Source organism: Trematomus bernacchii, unplaced genomic scaffold (assembly GCF_902827165.1).
Source record: "Trematomus bernacchii unplaced genomic scaffold, fTreBer1.1, whole genome shotgun sequence".
NCBI classification, from domain to species: Eukaryota; Metazoa; Chordata; class Actinopteri; order Perciformes; family Nototheniidae; genus Trematomus; species Trematomus bernacchii.
This window is the reverse complement of record NW_022987527.1, coordinates 1,102,735-1,121,590: the sequence shown is the minus strand read 5'-3', so window position 1 is coordinate 1,121,590 and position 18,856 is coordinate 1,102,735. Positions and strand designations below refer to the sequence as shown.

The 18,856-nt window shown below is 37.9% G+C and overlaps 2 protein-coding genes and 1 pseudogene across 2 annotated transcripts in view; 1 reads left to right on the top strand and 2 right to left on the bottom strand.

Moving 5' to 3' along the window:
- Window positions 1-18,856, bottom strand: part of LOC117474902 (trypsin-2-like) — a 265,664-nt gene that overhangs the window by 87,258 nt on the left and 159,550 nt on the right. The gene's annotated exons all lie outside the window — the stretch shown is intronic.
- Window positions 1-18,856, top strand: part of LOC117474908 — a 40,336-nt pseudogene that overhangs the window by 7,037 nt on the left and 14,443 nt on the right.
- LOC117474926 (trypsin-2-like) lies at window positions 9,067-16,263 on the bottom strand. Its single transcript, XM_034120963.1, has 6 exons — window positions 16,091-16,263; window positions 15,848-16,001; window positions 15,105-15,356; window positions 12,107-12,114; window positions 9,830-9,966; window positions 9,067-9,743 (listed from the first exon to the last, which is right to left on the bottom strand). Exons 1-6 carry the CDS (start codon window positions 16,131-16,133, stop codon window positions 9,591-9,593), a joined length of 747 nt encoding a protein of 248 aa, XP_033976854.1. The 5' UTR covers window positions 16,134-16,263; the 3' UTR covers window positions 9,067-9,590.

Here is an 18,856-nt window from a genome sequence, read left to right as displayed (position 1 = left end):
GTGTCATGGGGTCAGGGATGTGCCGAGCCAAACTACCCCGGGGTCTACGTCAAACTGTGTGAGTTCCACTCCTGGTTTGAAGAGGTCCTGGCAGCCAATCCCTAAAGAAATTACCAGTTTATTTTCTTCACTTCTCCCACTGGTTCACAGCCCTGGTTTTTATTTTTCAGTCTTCTCTCTGGTGCCAATAAAGACTCTTAACACACATGTGCCTGAATGTTGAAAACTAAATAAAATCACTTCGTATTCACTTGTCTGTTCATGTAATGTGAAAACATACACCAATCACTTATACAGTACGCTCAAGTCTGTGTTAGGTACAGGTTTATGTATTTGATTTAATACCATTTAAGACAGTTTGATGGTGCTATATCGCTTTGATATACAGTAGAGGGTTTAAAAGCTGTTATAAGGAACATATTCATTGTATGGGTTAAACAGTGAGGTAGCACATTTCTCTCCCCAGTCATGTGATAGCCCCCTTCCTTTTTCATAAGGGTTAGGGTTATAATTATAATGTCAAGCATTTCAATAATTTCCATTATTTAAGGGGGGCTCATAAAATGCTTTGATTATAAAGAATAAGTGCTGCACCTACTGCTGAGATAATGGTAGTGTAATTATTGAACAGTAGGAGGCCTCAGTGAGAAATCTTCCTGTCAGTCCCACCCACTCATTCCAGCTAAACATGACACCAGAAATTATTTTAACTTTCACTGAGGGCTGATTATCTTGCAAAGGTGCTCTTCTGTCAGGACGACATTCTTCTCGTCATCTCTTCCAGGTCACATTTGTCTTCTCTGAGCCCCGCTCTCCGTTCCTCCCTCTCTTTGCGTCTTTGTCTCTGTTTGACAGGGCTGGAGGGTCCGAGCCACGCTGCTGCACCTACACACAAAAAGAGATTGTACTAAAATGTCTGACTCAACTATTAAATACATTTTCATTTTAAAATAATGATATATATTAACTTCTAGCTAGCCTTTCAAACAAAGGTGTCACTCAAAGCATTACTAATTGCTGCATTGCAATAATAGCTGGAACTGTCATTTATGTGTTCTGCAATAACTTGCTGAATGTCTGCTATGAAAGGGTCTATGAATAGGATTTATTTGGGGTAAGAAATACAAGATGTTAGCAAGGATTATACGATTCAGGCCAGCAAGATTTTCTTATAAGTAAAAGACATTGTGGACAGACTTTTGCGAGTGAAGGAACTACTCATTTGCATGAAATAACAGAATGAGACACATCCATGAAAAAACAAACATGTTACAAAATAATTTGTGCAACAGGGAAGACTTGACATTTATGTATTGCTCTGTGAAAGGGAACCATAGACTTATCATGACATTTTACAGTTTTTGAGACACATAATGTTTCAAGTGGAGAATAATCTCATATATAGTTTCAAAGACTGTATGTGCACAACACAAGTCTATAAAATGCCAGCCCTCTGAGAGGAAGATGCAGACTTCTGTGAGATATTCAGCACTGCTTAAAACAGAACAATACTAATCAGAAATAGGTATATACAAATAAACACAATGCAATATTAAATAAACAAAGGCATGACAACCACAATCTCAAATGCAAAAAATCATTGCATCTGCAAACGTTGCAACGCTGATTCCCTCATAGATAATTGGACGAGATTTTACCAGAAGCTCCAGATAAATCTGCATCTCAAGATCACTATCTCAGTATTCAGTTGATAAGTGAGCCACATCTTGCATCGTTTTGGCCTTGCAGACTGCTTCCTGTACTCTGTTTTTGACAGATCATTTTCTGCACCTACCACCTAAATAAATGGGTCTATTTTTTAAAGTGGTGTGTATCTCCCTTTTTTTTTGCAGACATTTTTTTATTTAATAATGGTGGAAAGTAAGAGCAGAGAGCAGCATTGTTAAACACTTTTTTGTTCACGAGCCACATTCATCCCGATTTTATCTCAAGTGGCGTGGACGAGTAAAACCATTGCATGATAAATAACAACACCTCCAAATGTTATTTTAGCGTAGAGAAATGCATTAACATTCTGAAAATGGTCAAAATAAATGCCTTTGCAAAACAGATGATAAACAGCCTGAGGTTATAGGTGAAATTTCAACAATACTATATATATAGTATCCACACTGACTCTGTCTGACGCCGAAAAGCTTGTCCACGCCTCTGTCTCCTCCAGGCTGGACTACTGCAATGCTCTCCTCATCGGGATCCCTAAAAAAAGCATCCAGAAGCTCCAGTACATCCAGAACAGCACTGCTAGGATCCTGATGAGGGTGCGCAAATATGATCATATCACCGCCATCCTTAAATCACTACACTGGCTCCCCGTGGAACTGTGGATTGAATACAAGGTTTCCCTCCTCACTCACCAGTGTATCCATGGGACTGCCCCTCCCTACCTCAAGGAACTCCTCACCCCTCATACTTCCTTGCGGACCACTCGCTCCTGCAAATCCAACCTCCTCAAACCCCCCAGGACCAAGCTCCGTACTTTGGGAGACCGGGCCTTCTGCTCGGCTGCTCCCAGTCTGTGAAATGCTCTCCCCGACCACATAAGAGCACCACAGACCATGGATGCTTTTAAAAAAGGCCTCAAAAGGCATCTGTTCAATAGAGCCTTTTCCTAGACCTTTTATTTATTACTACCCTTTTATTTATTTTTTATTGTATGTTTTTTACTTCTTTTTATTCATTCTACCATGTTGTGTACTGTTTTTATTTTGTTCCATGCTCACTGCTTGTGCACTTCGGGATTTGAACTCAAATATGAAGTGCGTTATAAATGAAATCCATTATTATTATTAACAATATGTGTCTGTTTTTCCATTTTCAGTCTGTCCAGTTAACATCATTGCAAGTTCATTACTGTTGTGGCAATCCAACAGGAAAGAATGAAACAGAGAGGAATCAATAAAACACAAACACAGACATAGTTGAAATGAATCATTATTATTTAGTTGCGCAACACCAAACAACAATGGGGAAACATTACCTGCCCTCAAGCAATCATACAGCAATGCTCCCAACAAAGTACAAGAAACACAGGGCAGATATACATTTTCTAAATGACACACGAACATGTTCCCTAATCATGTTTAACGCACACACATTGTCAGTTCTCCTGAATTTGGACATGTTCCAGATGTCGAAAGGTCATTATCTCATAACGTCTTTAGGAGTCTTGCAGGATATGAATTATCCAATTAACAGACTATATATACGTCTGCACATGAACGCACATACATTTCTTTACATTAACTAACACACCAACCTCAATTGTTTCCCTCTTACTCTATTATAATCTTATAATCTATTATAATCCTCTTTGTCAGCTCACTTTAAGTGAATAATTAGCAAAGAGACAATTAGCCTCTTTGCTCTGAAAACTGTAATTTAATAACATACCTAGTTACTATGACTAGGTCCAAGATTGATATAACAATTACAATTTACAGCTCAACGTGGATCTACAAAAGCACAAAATGTTTAAGCTTAAAGGGTGTTGATGCTGTCTGACACAGAAACAGAAAAACAGGTTGTTTTAGGTTTCAAAGACAACAGATGATTTATTTCTCACCTCTCTAGCTTTTACTCAAGGACATCTTTTTTTCTGCTATATGGGCCAAGAGCTAAAGACAGTTATATAACATATTTCACTGTTTGATATTGTAGCATGAGAAACCAAAAGCAGGTGTCAGTAGTAGAAAGACAACTGTTTTTGTCAAAATGAGATTAGGTACCTGACAAGAGAGTGATTTATGACCCCCATAAACCTTAGTCCCACCTCCAAATCCCTTTGATGTGGCACCTGTCACTCTGACATCTCTGACCTTTGACCCTCTTATCTTTTATGACTTGTTTGTGTATTGTTTTATTGTCCCCTCATAAAAGATGTTGCTCAATAGTGGGGTGATAAGACTTTACGTATCTGACCTTTGACCCTTTTATCTTTTATGACTTATTTGTTTATTGTTTTATTGCCCTCCTCATAAAGGATGTTGCTCAATAGGGGGTGATAAGACTATTGCCCCTTTGACGTGACACCTGTTGTAGTATCCCCCTAGTAAGCCATTATAGTCAATGATGATAGTATGACTTGTTTCGGTCACCTGTTGTGGTATTAATGCCCTCTATAAGGTAATGTTCTTTAATAGTGGGTTAATATTACTTATTGACTCTTTTGTGGTAATATAAGGTTATATGACATTTAAGTATGTCTTTTGAAGTTGTATAGGTAGGTAATAATACTTTTACCTTGTATGTGTTAATATGGGGTTAAAAGGGTAATCTTTGCTAGTTTATTTAAAAAAAAATGTTTCCCTTCTCCCCCTTCCTTTTTTTTTCTTCCTCCACCCTGCTGCACCTACGTCAGAGCTCTAAACCCTCCCACATCCCCTCACACACCCCCCTCCCCCTCCCTCCCTCCCACCCTGCTGCACCTATGAACACAGAGGGGGGGGGCTTTGAGTTTTTACCTGCGACAATGTCTCTGAAAGGTGTCCACAGTGTTGTTTAAAACAAAAAAAAATGTAGACCTCAGGGTTTCTCACACACAAGAATAGTGCTTGTTTTAAGTTTAGTTTAGAAAATATATTACTTTACAATAGCATCTAAAGCAGGCAGCTATAGGGGCTGCAGGAAGTATATCATTAAAACTGATAAGATTATATTCTGTAGCAATGAAGTGTAAAGTGAAGGTTCCCCTTAAAAACTCCAGCAGACAGACAGAGGAAGAATCTATTTCGTGCAGACTTGAACATGACAGAGAACGGTAAGGAGGGGGGTTAATTTATTTACAAGTCCCAGTTTACCCCTTTACTCTTATCAATGTTTTTGAGATAACAGTGTCTCCCACACACAAAACACATGCAACACACAAACACAAAAAACACTTACACAAAAAAAAACACACACACAAACTGTGACTCTAAAGGACAGTTTGTGATTTTAAGGCAGTGAAACTAGGCCGTTTTTCGTCCGCGAGGACCCAGGTTCGATTCCGGCCTGAGGTCCAAAAATGTATTACAAAAATAATCTCCCGTTCATCGCGTCCATTTGCGACCAACCTATCACATCTCTGAGCCCCACCAGTGGGGCGGGCCACACACTTTGAGAAACGCTGGTCTAGTGTGTGTTTGTATGTGTGTTTATGTGTGTGTGGGCAGACAATGGGATACACTGTTCTCTCAAAAACATTGATAAGACTAAAGGGGTAAACATTGACATGTAAAGAAACGATTTTCACTAACACTGTTACTTTATATTTCTACCGTTTGTAAAGTTTTACATACATTAAGGTGTAACTGAAAGTATCTTAGTAACAGCAAGAAATCTGTAAAATGATCAAAAGAAAACTGCAATGTTTCACTGAAAAAGTGTTAAAAATCACAAACTGCCATTAAGGAAACCCCGTTCCTTACAAATTACTTCATATTCTACCATATGTAAAGTTTTACAAACATAAAAATGTAACTGAAAGTATCTTATTAACACAAAACAGCAGAGTGATTCTACAATTTAGGGTACATTCCATGTCCATTGATGTCCATTGATGATAATTATAATTATTCTAACTATTTTCTTCATAAATATCATATTTTGCCAGCGACGTGCAGTCAGGGGAGGCAGGGGAGGCAGAGCCTCACCTGTCATACTCCAATGTAACGGAAAAACAACTAAAGAAAAACTAAATAGTAATAATAATAAAATGTCTCCACTGATCTTGTGTAAATGTGATTTCTGTATGATTCTAATCGCTTTTTATAGTCAAAATTAGCAAATTTGCCGAGCTCCGCTACGGGAGCGATGAAAAGTGAGGCAGGGACGTGCTCTGCCTCTCGTAAGCCCACAGTAACTTGCTGGAGCGCGGGCACTAATTTAGCGCGGGCACTTATTTTGTGAGCGCGCTCAAGCCATTTACTGTGGGGTGAGGTGAGGCACAGATGAGATCTGCCTCACCTCAGAATGCATCACCCCACAGAAACTGTCTGGAAAGTGGGCCCTAAGCGCATGCCTGTTCCCATCTCACTGTAGGTCACCAATGTAATGTTTGTAGATCCCTTTATTACATTTATCCTCGCCATCCATAGTCTCTAAATAACTTATTTCACTTGTATATGATATTTAGGCTCGCTGGTCTCATCATACAACGGCAATGAAAAAGCACCAAGGGAGGCAGCCATAACCTCTGCCGTACTGAAGGGGGCGCACGTGAGCCCACAGGTTCTTGTTGCTACTGTAATTCTACGCAGAGACGGTAGACGTAACAACAAACTAGACTTTTGAAACTATAGGAAGATAAGGAGGACTTTTACAAAAAAGTAATAGAGATTGTTGTCCAGAAGGATAGCATGGACTTCATCTTCAAGTCAAGGTAAGACCACATTTGTAATGAAAATGGGATCTTACTTAGAAAGAACAATCCAATATTTAGATTTTGGGTATCCTTTTGTTGAACGGTCTGTTTAAAATGAATCGAAGCATCAGACTAAAAAAAGCTTTTGAAAATAACCGAATATTTCGATTAAGGTCAAAATATAATATTTGTAAATCTGACTCAGTGAGTCAGTGCCTCACCAGCCATGAACCTCACCGCACGTCACTGTATTTTGCCTATTATTGGAAAGCATGTTATAATATCACACAAACATTATGTGCATCCTATGCTTTGTTTAGCTTGAAATGTGTCATGATGTTCTTAAATTGTCAGTTTTTGCTATGTCCGTTTTTCAGTTGAGGGTGTCTTGGTTTCAAAATAATGAATAAAAACCATTAAAGTAAATTAAAAAAAGTATTCATTTATTTCAAAAGTCTAAATACTAAAGAATAATAACATATTTTTAGTTGATTTCCTCCTTTAAATAATTTAAATATCTTAATATATGAATGTCCGCAAAAGTTCTGTCAATTATGTTACTAACAGAACTCCCCCCTTTAACTCAAAAATGGTTAGTCCCAATACCATGTCACCAGCATCACATGATGCCATGTTCCTCTTTGGCAGACATTTTGAACACACTGTGGTGATTGTCCTCTAATTTTTTACAATATTTTATGTATAATAGCACATTGTCAATGAGTATATTAATTGACCATCAACAATGTTACGTACATTGTTATGGTTTACAATTGTTTAATGATTTTAATTCAATTATATGTTCAAATGTGATGTTAACCTGTTCAAGAAAATGACATGTGATCATCCAGGCAAGGCCTACCATTGAAATGATGGGTCAAAATAGGGAAATTGTTGACTAGGTTACCTGTCAACTAAGTTACCCAGTACTGTAATAACTGTAGTAACTTAGTTGACAGGTAACCTAGTTGACAATTTGTATGACATGTAGACGTCATTACACATCATTATCAATTGAATTGTGCACTTCTGCCTTGAAATGAACATAGTGCTGATGGTTAATAATGTGTCCAGTCAACTATGTTATTTGCGTCAAATGTTTGACTTTCATTGTCAACTATGTTGCACCTAATTTTTTCAAATTTAAAATATCTAAAATAGTGCTTCTGATATCCTTTATAGTATAATGTATATCTACACAGGTTGGAGTTTTACATGACATCTCTTAAAACTATCAAAATGACCTATATGGTAGTTGTATAATACAAAATATCCCTAAACTTAATGACAGTGCTGAACATATCACATGAAAAAACAAAACTTTAATACAATTATTTTTTAAACTTTAAAAAATCTTTGGATATATGGTAGAATAGACTCAAGAGCCTTTCAAATTTGATTTTACTTGAAGTGCAGGACTTAATCAAATGATTGTAATGACATCAAGTTAGTCCGTAACATAGTTGACAAACTGAGTAGTGAAAACATCCTTTCCCTTAAAATAAAATTTAAAAAAAAAATGTTTAAGCTTTGCAACTAGTGGATATGTTACACTGAGGAATATACTAACTTGAACCACTGATTGTTCTATTGAGAAAGAACACTTTCTTTGTACTGTTTTGTTGATGTGAAATGCACCCTAAATTATAGAATCAGTCAGCAACAAATCACTAAAGTTATCAAAAAAAGTGCTTTAAGAGTCATATTCCTAAAGAACATCTATTCAGACTAAGTACTTATTTTTTCTAGTTTTAAGGTTTTGCATGCATACATACAAGTGTATCTTTCAGTACCTTGGTGAGAGAATTAAGCAAAAATCAGTAAATGTATCAAAAATAAAACTGCCTAGTTACACTGCCTTAAAATCACAAACTGGAAACCCCATTCCTTACAAAGTACTTCATATTCTAACAGATGTAAAGTTTTACATACATCAAAATGTAACTGAAAGTACCTTAGTAAACACAAAAAATCATTGATGTTAACAAAATACTGGATTGTCTTACTGAAAAAGTGATAAAATCACAAGCTAACCATTTAGAGTCACATTCTTAAAGAACATCTATTCAGACAAAGTACTTATTATAATTGTATCTTTCAGTACCTTGGTGAGAGAATTAGGCAAAAATCAGTTATGGTATAAAAAAAACTGCCTAGTTTCACTGCCTTAAAATCACAAACTGTCATTTAGAGTCACAGTTTGTTGTGTGTTTGTGCGTGTTTTTTGTGTTTGTGTGTTGCATGTGTTTTGTGTGTGGGAGACACTGTTATCTATGAAGGGCCGTGTCAATGTTTGTAGTTGACAAGACTTCTCAGATTGCCCGTATCTATGCAGAGGTTAACTGGTAAAAGCTACAGTTTGTGTGTCTTATTGTGATGGAAATATTATTGAGAGATTGTTTGGCAATGTGTGTTTAAGGAAAAGCACAATACACTTTAGATAAGAATTGGACATAATCACTGTGAAGTCAGTGGATTGCAGAATAAGCCTTGAGTTTGGCATTTGGACTATTGACATGTAGTTTGTTTGGAACCAGATATGACACGAGAGGCTGAAGCTAAGTATAACCCAACACTGAAACAAGACATTTTTCAATACACCTTAATTAACTAAATAAAACACTGTAAAAGTTATTAAAGTCTTAGGAATAAACATGGAGAGGAAGCCATGCACGTCCTTTATTGTCTATGTACTGTAAATGGGACCATAGATTACTAAAGGAACATCTTGCTGTACATTAAAAATGTGTTTTGAAACTACAAACTCGTTAGGAAAATGTTTAAAACAAATTGAGATAATGAACATTTAGTTAGCTTATCTTTTCAAAACCAAGGGTTGCCACTTCATTTGCCCTCAAGCTAACGCAATTTTGTGAAATGTTTCTGTTTATTGACATTAGCTGTTCTTGTTTGACTGTGGTGTATATTTGTTTTGTGTTGGAAATGTCACCCCTAAATTGAAATCCAGTACTCATAAAACAGTACATCTACACTGGGAGTAGATAGACAATAATAAACACACTGTTGCATCACAAAATGTTACATTTTGTATTGATTGAGCCTTGACATCTCACATCTCGCATGTTGTTTTCTTTCTCCCTCGGCTTCTCCTTGTGTCTCACTCTCAGCCTCTCTCTTCGACACTTCCCACCGCCGCCTCCTGTCTCTTTCAATTTCAATCTCCCTCTGATTTCCCCTCACCTGTAGTTCTGTGATGGGAGATCACAGCCTAGGAGTATGTGGAGAGAATATCTTTGATCCAAGGCATCAAAGAGCAGACTTTGGTGTAAACGCCTGAGTAGTTGGGTTGAGCGCATCCCTGGCCCCAGGACACGACACCCTGCAGCTCTCCGTTACACACCAGAGGACCACCAGAGTCACCCTGAGCAGGAGAGAGACGTCAGTTTATTCCCTCCACCTCATTCAATATAACCTCATTGTATGTGCCGTGTAATTGTTTGAAAATACCTGACAAGCATCCTTGCCTCCCTCCAGGTATCCAGCGCACATCATGCGGTCAGTGATCAGGCCGGGGTAGGAGCCATCACAGTCCTTGTGAGAAAAGATGGGGACTTCCACACACTGGAGGTAAAATGGGTTGAACACTGCAGATAAGAGCGAGACAAAATGATTAGGAGGGACACAAAAAACACCCCAATTCAGCCTTATATCATGTGTTAAAATGCACCGATGTATTAGTGACTCCAGACTATCAGAAACATGCATTATTGATTGTACTGTATATAGTATCACTCTTTTCCAGCTTGATTCATCAAATTACATGTTTTCTGTCAATATGTTTACCTTAAATGGCCAACATCATCATCTACTGTATTAGTTTTAAATAATCTGCCATCATACTACAGGAACCATAACTAGGTAGGACAAGCCTGGCGAGCTTTGGCTTCACTCGCTTTTAGGATGGTTCCTAACTGAGGGAAAGGATCCAGCAGCCATTATAAAAGCTTGGCGAATCCTTTTGAACAGTAGGGAAATGTGCTTTAATGTTTCCTCTCATCTTAGGGTGAGCTACAATATTCTGTTAGTCCTCAAGCAAACTGTATACATCACGTTGCTCTCAAATACATTCTTATGAGACAGTCTTAAGCATTAGATGATTGCTTACTATTATCTTTTTTCCTCTTGGTACATGTTTTATTTCATAAAGGTTTTATAGGTTTGTGCGCCAGTAGCTATGGTGGTCTGTTGCATCCGAGGTAGATGAATTAACAGCAGTTAAGAAACTACTGTTATCAATACTCAATGGTTTATTAAAGGCTTTTGTGATATTACGATTTAAACCTATGGAAGGCCATGGGTGCAATATTTTATCAAGTTGTTTTTCTTCATTTTTAATTTCATAAAGGTTTTATCATCTTTAGCGCCAGTAGCTAAGCGTGGTGGTCTGTTGGAAGTGAGGTAGTCCACTTAAACTATTTTTTTGTTGATAACAGCAGTTAAGATACTACTTTAGCAATACTCAATTATTTATTAAAGGCTTTTGTTATGACGTTTTAAATCAATGGAAGGCCATGAGTGTAATATTTGATCACGTTTTTTTTTCTTGCTGTGATCTCAACCACAGCAAAGACAAACAATAGGATCACAAAAGAATAAAAATGATTGTACCATGACATATTGATGACCTTTAATGGGACGATCAGGCACACCTCACCTTGATCCAATCCGGTATCACGGCAAGACGTGAACATGTGACGATTTACCATGCTGGGAGACGTGAAGATGTCACGATTTTGTCCCTTCAAACGTGACAGTTACACGGTATTGTTAACATGGTCCAACCAGTGGAGATATACCCGGAAATGCCAAGCAAATGCTACCCTGAGGGTCGGTTGTTATTGTCAATATTAATATAATAATGATTTATTTTTTAATAGTCACACTCGATTTCGCCGATTTTCTTGTTGCCCCAGCTGGTCGACACCTCTTTTAGCAGAAACAAAGGCTACATTAATGTATTAAATTGATGTTAATCCATGTGTGTGGATGTGGAATTAACGGACGTGACGTTGTGCGATTGCGTTGCCAGGCAACAGCTTCGGTTCATGTTAATTACAAACTCTTCAACTAGAACCGTAGTTATATTTAAAAACATTTTAGAAGGCCTCACGAAATACTTTAATGTAAATTCAAATTTAAATGTGAAGGAATGTGTGTATAACACAATACATTCGTCATAAAAAATACCGGAAACAGACGTAGGCAAGGTCCTCAGCTCGGTTGATTCGATGGTTAGCCGCAATGCACGTTGGGAAATGGTGTGTTTATGCGATGTGAAATCCGAAAAAATAAAATAATACTTTATTCCGTAGTGTGCTTGCTTTTCTCTTTGAAAGTCATCACATAACGGCATTGTAATACACGGTTCGGCTGCATTAAATATTACATATCTGCCGTAGTTCTCTATTTATAGAGCCCTGATGAGAAGACTTCTGGACAAACAGGAAGCACTGCCGCCAAAACTGAAAACGTGACATGGATCATAAATATATCAGCAATTAAACAACATCTTAGATTTCTTTTCACACAATACGTCTCCTTGCAGTATCAATAATAATTCGGTTGACTTTTATATTTGATCCAATTGGTAGATAGGCTGTATTTACACCATAACGGTGCACAGCTGATAGAAAGGCACATCTAGTGGTTAAAGCACGTTATTGAATTTATTATTTTATTATTTTTCACAAAAATTAAACCATCAATAGCAGAAACAGAATTAACTGTCATTAGTAAACCACTCAAATAAAAAGATCATAAGTGGTTTTGTTTTACATATATTTTAAGGATAATAATAGCAATGTAACACTGTCTATGACACTTACTGTATAATACTGATTTGAAAAACATACAGAAAAAACGAATTCACTGCCCTTAATAAAGTATTTTAAATATACATTCAGGTGTGCTGTTTTGTTTAGATCATTAACATCTGGAGCTCTTTTAATGTCCTTTTTTGATTATTGTTACACCAGGTCTTGTCAAAACCTTTATTCCATATTCAATATCCATTACTAAACAAAACAGCAATTCTACTCCACTACAATTCAGAGGTTAACCTGGTATTTTTACTCCACTACATTTATTTTAGTTACTTTGCAGATTCTGATTAATGATGTGAAATATAAACAACCCTTAAATCAGGCTTTAGTTACACCTGAGTAAATTCAGGGAAAGGTGATTGTCAAGTGCCAACAATCAGGAGAGATATTTGATAGTTGCTGCTTGAGAAGACTAAACATTTATCTGCAGATCCCTATAAAGTATATGAATGACTCGTTATTCTCTACTAATAGTTAATTAAAGACTGTATATAATGGGCTATTCAAGATTTCAAGATTTTCTAAGGTTCATTGACATATCATATACACAACTAATTCAATAACGTGCTTAACCACTAGGCGGGTGCACACAAGGTACACACAGCCATAATAACTTTGTATTATTAGTAGGGCTGTCAAGTTAACGCGTTAATAACACGTTAACGCAAAAAAAAAATTAACGCCACTAATTATTTTAGCGCGATTAACGCATGTGTATTTTTTGTCCTCGGCCGCCGTAGTTTCAGAGTGCATCGAGTGTAAAATACCATCGACAAGCTGATGCTGACAGCCCCGCTCCTGCCCACCCGCTTGTGGCAGACCACACTACCACGCTCACTGGCAGGCCCGGACTGGCCATCGGGAGGACCGGGAGGGTGTGTGTATGTGTGGTGCGACTCGCGCGAGCGAGGCACACCTTACGTGTTGTTGTTGGTTAGCATCTGGTGCTAGCTAGCTGCGCTGACGGATATAAGGAGCTGTTTCAATGACATTTCGCCGACAACTGCGCCGAGCACTTGACTTTATGCAGGTAGCCAGACAGTGGGACATTGTACGAAAAGTCAGCACAGTCAGCACGGATAGTGCGCGCAACATGATTGCAGCGTCCAGGCAGCTCCCGTTGAAGCATATATGCCTTGAGCTGCACATAGCTCCATAGATCCATCACAGTGTCTCCACACAGTGTCTCCACACAGTGTTCTACACACACACACACACACACACACACACACACACACACACACACACACACACACACACACACACACACACACACACACACACACACACACACACACACACAACACACACACACACACACACACACACACACACACACAGTATTATTTGTATGAGAGAGGTTCCAGGTGAATTGAGGTGAATATTTGTAATGTTCAGAGGTTGTTGTGTTTAATATTCATGAGAATATTTGTCATTGTTCAAATGATAATATAACAAACATATAAAGCATATGTGTCCACTCATATGTTGATAAGAGTATTAAAAACTTGAAAGATATCCCTCTAAGGTACATTTTAGAACAGATAAAAAATGTGCGATTAATTTGCGATTAATCGCGATTAAACTATGGACAATCATGCGATTACATCGCGATTAAATATTTTAATCGACTGACAGCCCTAATTATTAGTGTAGGACACTTGTGTATGTATAACATCTGAAGATGTGTAGTTTTATTCATGTTTTCACATAATTGTACAGGATATTGCTATATTATTTCTCATGTTTTACTTCTAATATCTGATTTGTAAAACATCACAGACAGAAAGGTATATCCGTCATTTAACAGTAAGCTATTGACATTCTGCATCCATAGATGTGTCTCCCATCACCCAAATCCCCTGACTATTCTCTCAACTCAGTATTTACATTTTTATATTCAAAGAAAATCAGTAATATCTTTAAAAACTACAAGTCCTTTTATATCAGCTGTGCACCGTTATGGTGTAAATATAACCTATCTACCAATTGGATCAAATATAAAAGTCAGCCGAATTAGTATTGATACTGCAAGGAGACGTATTGTGTGAAAAGAAATGTAAGATGTTGTTTATTTGCTGATATATATTATGATCCACGTCACGTTTTCAGTTTTGGCGGCAGTGCTTCCTGTTTGTCTAGAAGTCTTCTCATCAGGGCTCTATAAATAGAGACTACGGCAGATATGTAATATTTAATGCAGCCGAACCGTGTATTACAATGCCGTTATGTGATGACTTTCAAAGAGAAAAGCAAGCACACTCGGAATAAAGCATTATTTTATTTTTTAAAAAAATGTTTTAGGATTTCACATCGAATAAACAACCATTTCCCAACGTGCATTAAACCATCGAATCACCGAGCTGAGGACCTTGCCTACGTCTGTTTCCGGTATTTTTTATGACGATGTATTTTGTTATACACATATTCCTTCCCATTTAATTTAAATTTACATTAAAGTATTTCGTGAGGCCTTCTAAAATGTTTTTAAATATAACTACAGTTCTAGTTTGAAGAGTTTGTAAATTAACATGAACCGAAGCTGTTGCCTGGCAACGCAATCGCACAACGTCACGTCCGTTAATTCCACATCCACACACATGGATTAACATCGATTTAATACATTAATGTAGCCTTTGTTTCTGCTAAAAGAGGTGTCGACAGCTGGGGGCAAACAAGAAAATCGGCGAAATCGACTGTGACTATAAAAAATAAATCATTATTATATTATATTGACAATAACAACCGACCGTCGGGGTAGCATTTGCTTGGCATTTCCGGGTAATATCTCCACTGGTTGGACCATGTTAACTATACCGTGTAACTGTCACGTTTGAAGGACGAAATTGTGACATCTTCACGTCTCTCAGCATGGTAAAATCGTCACGGGTTGCCTTGATCAGTGTATGTTTCCCCATCCGGACACCATGCACATGTCCCCGGCTGCAGGGCAGTCCTTGGGCAGAGCGACGGGCTTCACATACTGGTTCACGGTGACGGGGTGCGCCAGCTTCATCAGCATGATGTCGTAGTCCAGGGTCTGGTAGTCGTAGCTCTGATGCCAGTAGATGGCGTCCACGGACATGAACTGCTCCGTGCCCTCGTTCATCCAGATGTGGTTGTCACCCAAAATGGCAATAAGTGAGTAAGGGCTAAAAGAAGATACACAGAACAACATTAGCATAGTTTATTTAACACACAGAACATACAAAAACATTTGTATATGTTAATATAAATACTTCCTGCAGCGGTCAGACTGTACCACTCAATTATACGGACTCTAACACACTGCTCTGCAATAACACTTACTGTATGTGCAATATTTACTATTTTACGCCACCTCACTACCTCAGACTGTTTCACTACTGTTGAAGAGATGTTTGTCCTATGTGCAATATACACTTTTTACACTACTAATGTTTTCCCCTGCTGCTACCTCATTACTTTACACGTTCACTAATCCTGCTATCTGTTTTTGTTCCATGGATGTTTACTTATTCGATATCCTTTTATTAACGCCTCTTTTTTAATATGTTACTCCTAATCCTATTTATGTTTTTGTCTGCACAGTCCCTTTGCCCTAACACTGTACATCTCCCCACTGTGGGACGAATAAAGGATGTCTGATTCTGACAACACCGACTTTTGCCAGCAGTGGGCAGCAGAGATGATCCACTGGTCGTTGATGAGGGAGCCGCCGCAGTAGTGGTAGCTGAGATTGATAGACACCTGCCAGGGCTGAGAGTGGGCTGTACACTCGAATCCACCCACAATCTTGTCATCCATAGGTGCTGCAGCTGTGGTATTAAGCAATAACAAGAATCCATATATTTATCAAAGTTACATTTCTTACTTATTCTAAAATTGTTGTGCAGATGTGCTTTACCTGCAGCGCCCAGGAGTGCGAGAACAATCAGGCCAATCATCATTACTCAAACCTTCCTGCGACCAGACTGGAGGTGAAAGATCTGTCACTCACTCAATTTATACCCTCTGTATCTGTCAATAAACTCCCTCCTACTCCACTCCTCCATACCTCCACCCAATTCTACCCACCTGCCCCCCCTGGTTTATCCTCCCACCCAAATCCCTGAAAAATAACCTTATCTTCTTATGTGCCACGTTCATCCGTTCAGTTAATAAGTGAGCCACATCTTGCATAGTTTTGGCCTTGCAGACTGCTTCCTTTACTCTGTTTTTGACAGATATTTTCTGCACCTACCACCTAAATAAATGGGGCTATTTTTAAGTGTGTGTAACTCCCTTTTTTTTGCAGACATTTTTTATTTCATAATGGTGGAACGTAAGAGCAGAGAGCAGCTTTGTTAAACACTTTTTTGTTCACGAGCCACATTCATCCCGATTTGATCTCAAGGCGTGGACGAGTAAAACGATTGCATGATAAATAACAACACCTCCAAATGTTTCCCTTATTTTAGTGTAGGCCTAAAGAAGTGCATTAATATTCTGAAAATGGTCAAAATAAATGCCTTTGCAAAACAGATGATAAACAGCCTGAGGTTATATTGTTGGTGCAATTTCAACAATATGTCTGTTTTTCCATATTCAGTCTGTCCAGTTACCATCATTGCATGTGCATTACAATTTACAGCTCAACGTGTATCTACAAAAGCACAAAATGTTTAAGCTTAAAGGGTGTTGATTGCTGTCTGACACAGAAACCGAAAAACAGGTTGTTTTAGGTTTCAGAGACAACAGATGATTTATTTCTCACCTCTCTGGCTTTTACTCAATTACATCTTTTGTTCTGCTATAGGGGAGAGTGGGGTAAGTTGAGCCATTTTTTAGTTATGATGTCCTCTAAGCAAGGAGAAATGACACATAGTAAAATGAAAGCACACACCTATAATTCAGGATGTCTCATATCAATGGCAATGATAAGAATTAATATTTGATCAAGGGCAGTGAAAATATTACTTCTAAAAAAAAAGTGGTCCAATTTGCCGCAGTTTAGGGGTAAGTTGATCCAGGTCAGGGGGTATATTGAACCACTGTTGGGTAAATTGACCAATTCACTTTTTCCAGTTTAAACCTGGGCATACCTACCAACAATCTTAAAGGTAACTTTAAACAATAAATAACAAACCAAATACAAGTTTAGTTTTTCAAATATTTTAATATAAATTTCGATTGAATTGATTGATTTTTTTTTAACATGTTAAAAGGAAAAGTAATCATACAAATGGTGATACAATTTCATACATCTTACCAATCAAACACAGGGTAAATTCAACTTTAAATGTAACCTACAATGAGCTCTTATTATCAACTGGGCCTACTTTCATTCTGCTACTCCATTGAACCACTGGCTCAACTTACCCCAAGGCCCATGGTTCACTTATCCACATAGCTACCATTTTAGAAAAAATAGCCTAGCTTAAAAATTCAGTCATCTTTAGCTTAATGACTCACGGTTTAATACGCTGCCAACACATCAACATATACAATATATGTTTTTAAACCTGGATACATTTAGTTTGACATGACAGCCGATATAGCTGATATCTAGAAAACTTACTTTGACAAGCAAAAAACGTTTTTTTGTAAAATGTTTACTTACCAGACCACAATGAGCATCTCTCTGTCACAGCCAATGAGAAATAGGAGGAGCTTGCATAATTTCTGGTCACGTGATTAGAACTATAAGGCGTTGCCTGGTTACAGGGGGTGGTTCAATTTACCCACTGGCTCAACTTACCCCCTTCTCCCCTATGGGCCAAGAGCTAAAAGACGGTTAGATAACAGTTTTCACTGTTTGATATTGTAGCCTAAAATGACAAATTATACAGGACTAAGACTAAATGAAAAATAGCTGACAAAACTAACACTATGAGTGACCCATGAGAAACAAAAAGCAGGTGTTTCATGTTTGGAGACCATGGTCCACATTTTAAATAAGGGGCACAGATGACATAACCACAGGGTATTGTGCTACGATTGGGCCGAAGTGGGCAACACAAAATGAGGAGTGTGATAAGAAAGTGCGTTTGGTTTGAAACTAAGTGCCAAGACTGTGAGGACACAGATTGGGTCCAGAGAAATAGGGGGGAGAGGAGAGGAGGAGGAGGGGGGGGGCAGTCAGGTGAGGGGGACGGGACGAGCACAGCGGGGCTGCTGGGATATAAATTTTAGCCGAGGTGTGTGCAGGTGTCTTCTGAGCATTCACCTGACACCATGAAACTGCTGGCTCTGCTGCTGCTGATCGGAGCTGCTGGTAAATACACAGTAATACAATAATGTTAATTTTGTCAGCTATTTTTATTTAGTCTTAGTCTTAGTCCTGTATCAAATGTTAGTTGTAGTCATATTTAGTCACCTTCATCCTGTTTTTATTTATCAAGTTTTAGTCGACTAAAAGTCTGAGCATTTTATCTTATTTTAGTAAAAGAAAACTTTTTGTTAATGAAAACTGTTGACATTTGAGTCTTTTTTAGTCATCAGATTATATAGAACATTTCAGTCAAACTAGTCTAGCCAAAACCAACAATTTGTAATTTTAGTCAAACTTATTTCCCAATAAGATTATATCTTATCCTAATTTGATGAAAAACACAGGTTGAATGATTAAGAATGCAGCTTTGCAGAGATGATCTGGTCAGGTTTGCGGTGTTTTTACCAGCTGTGTTATGGC

What these genes read in the sequence shown, in the direction of transcription:
- LOC117474926 (XM_034120963.1), bottom strand. Translation starts at nt 16,133, where the DNA reads ATGATGATTGGCCTGATTGTTCTCGCACTCCTGGGCGCTGCAG. An exon ending in CGCACTCCTGGGCGCTGCAG is followed by an intron (nt 16,002 to 16,090) that starts GTAAAGCACATC and finishes TTAATACCACAG; the next exon opens with CTGCAGCACCTATGGATGAC. An exon ending in GAGGCAAGGATGCTTGTCAG is followed by an intron (nt 9,744 to 9,829) that starts GTATTTTCAAAC and finishes TCTCCTGCTCAG; the next exon opens with GGTGACTCTGGTGGTCCTCT.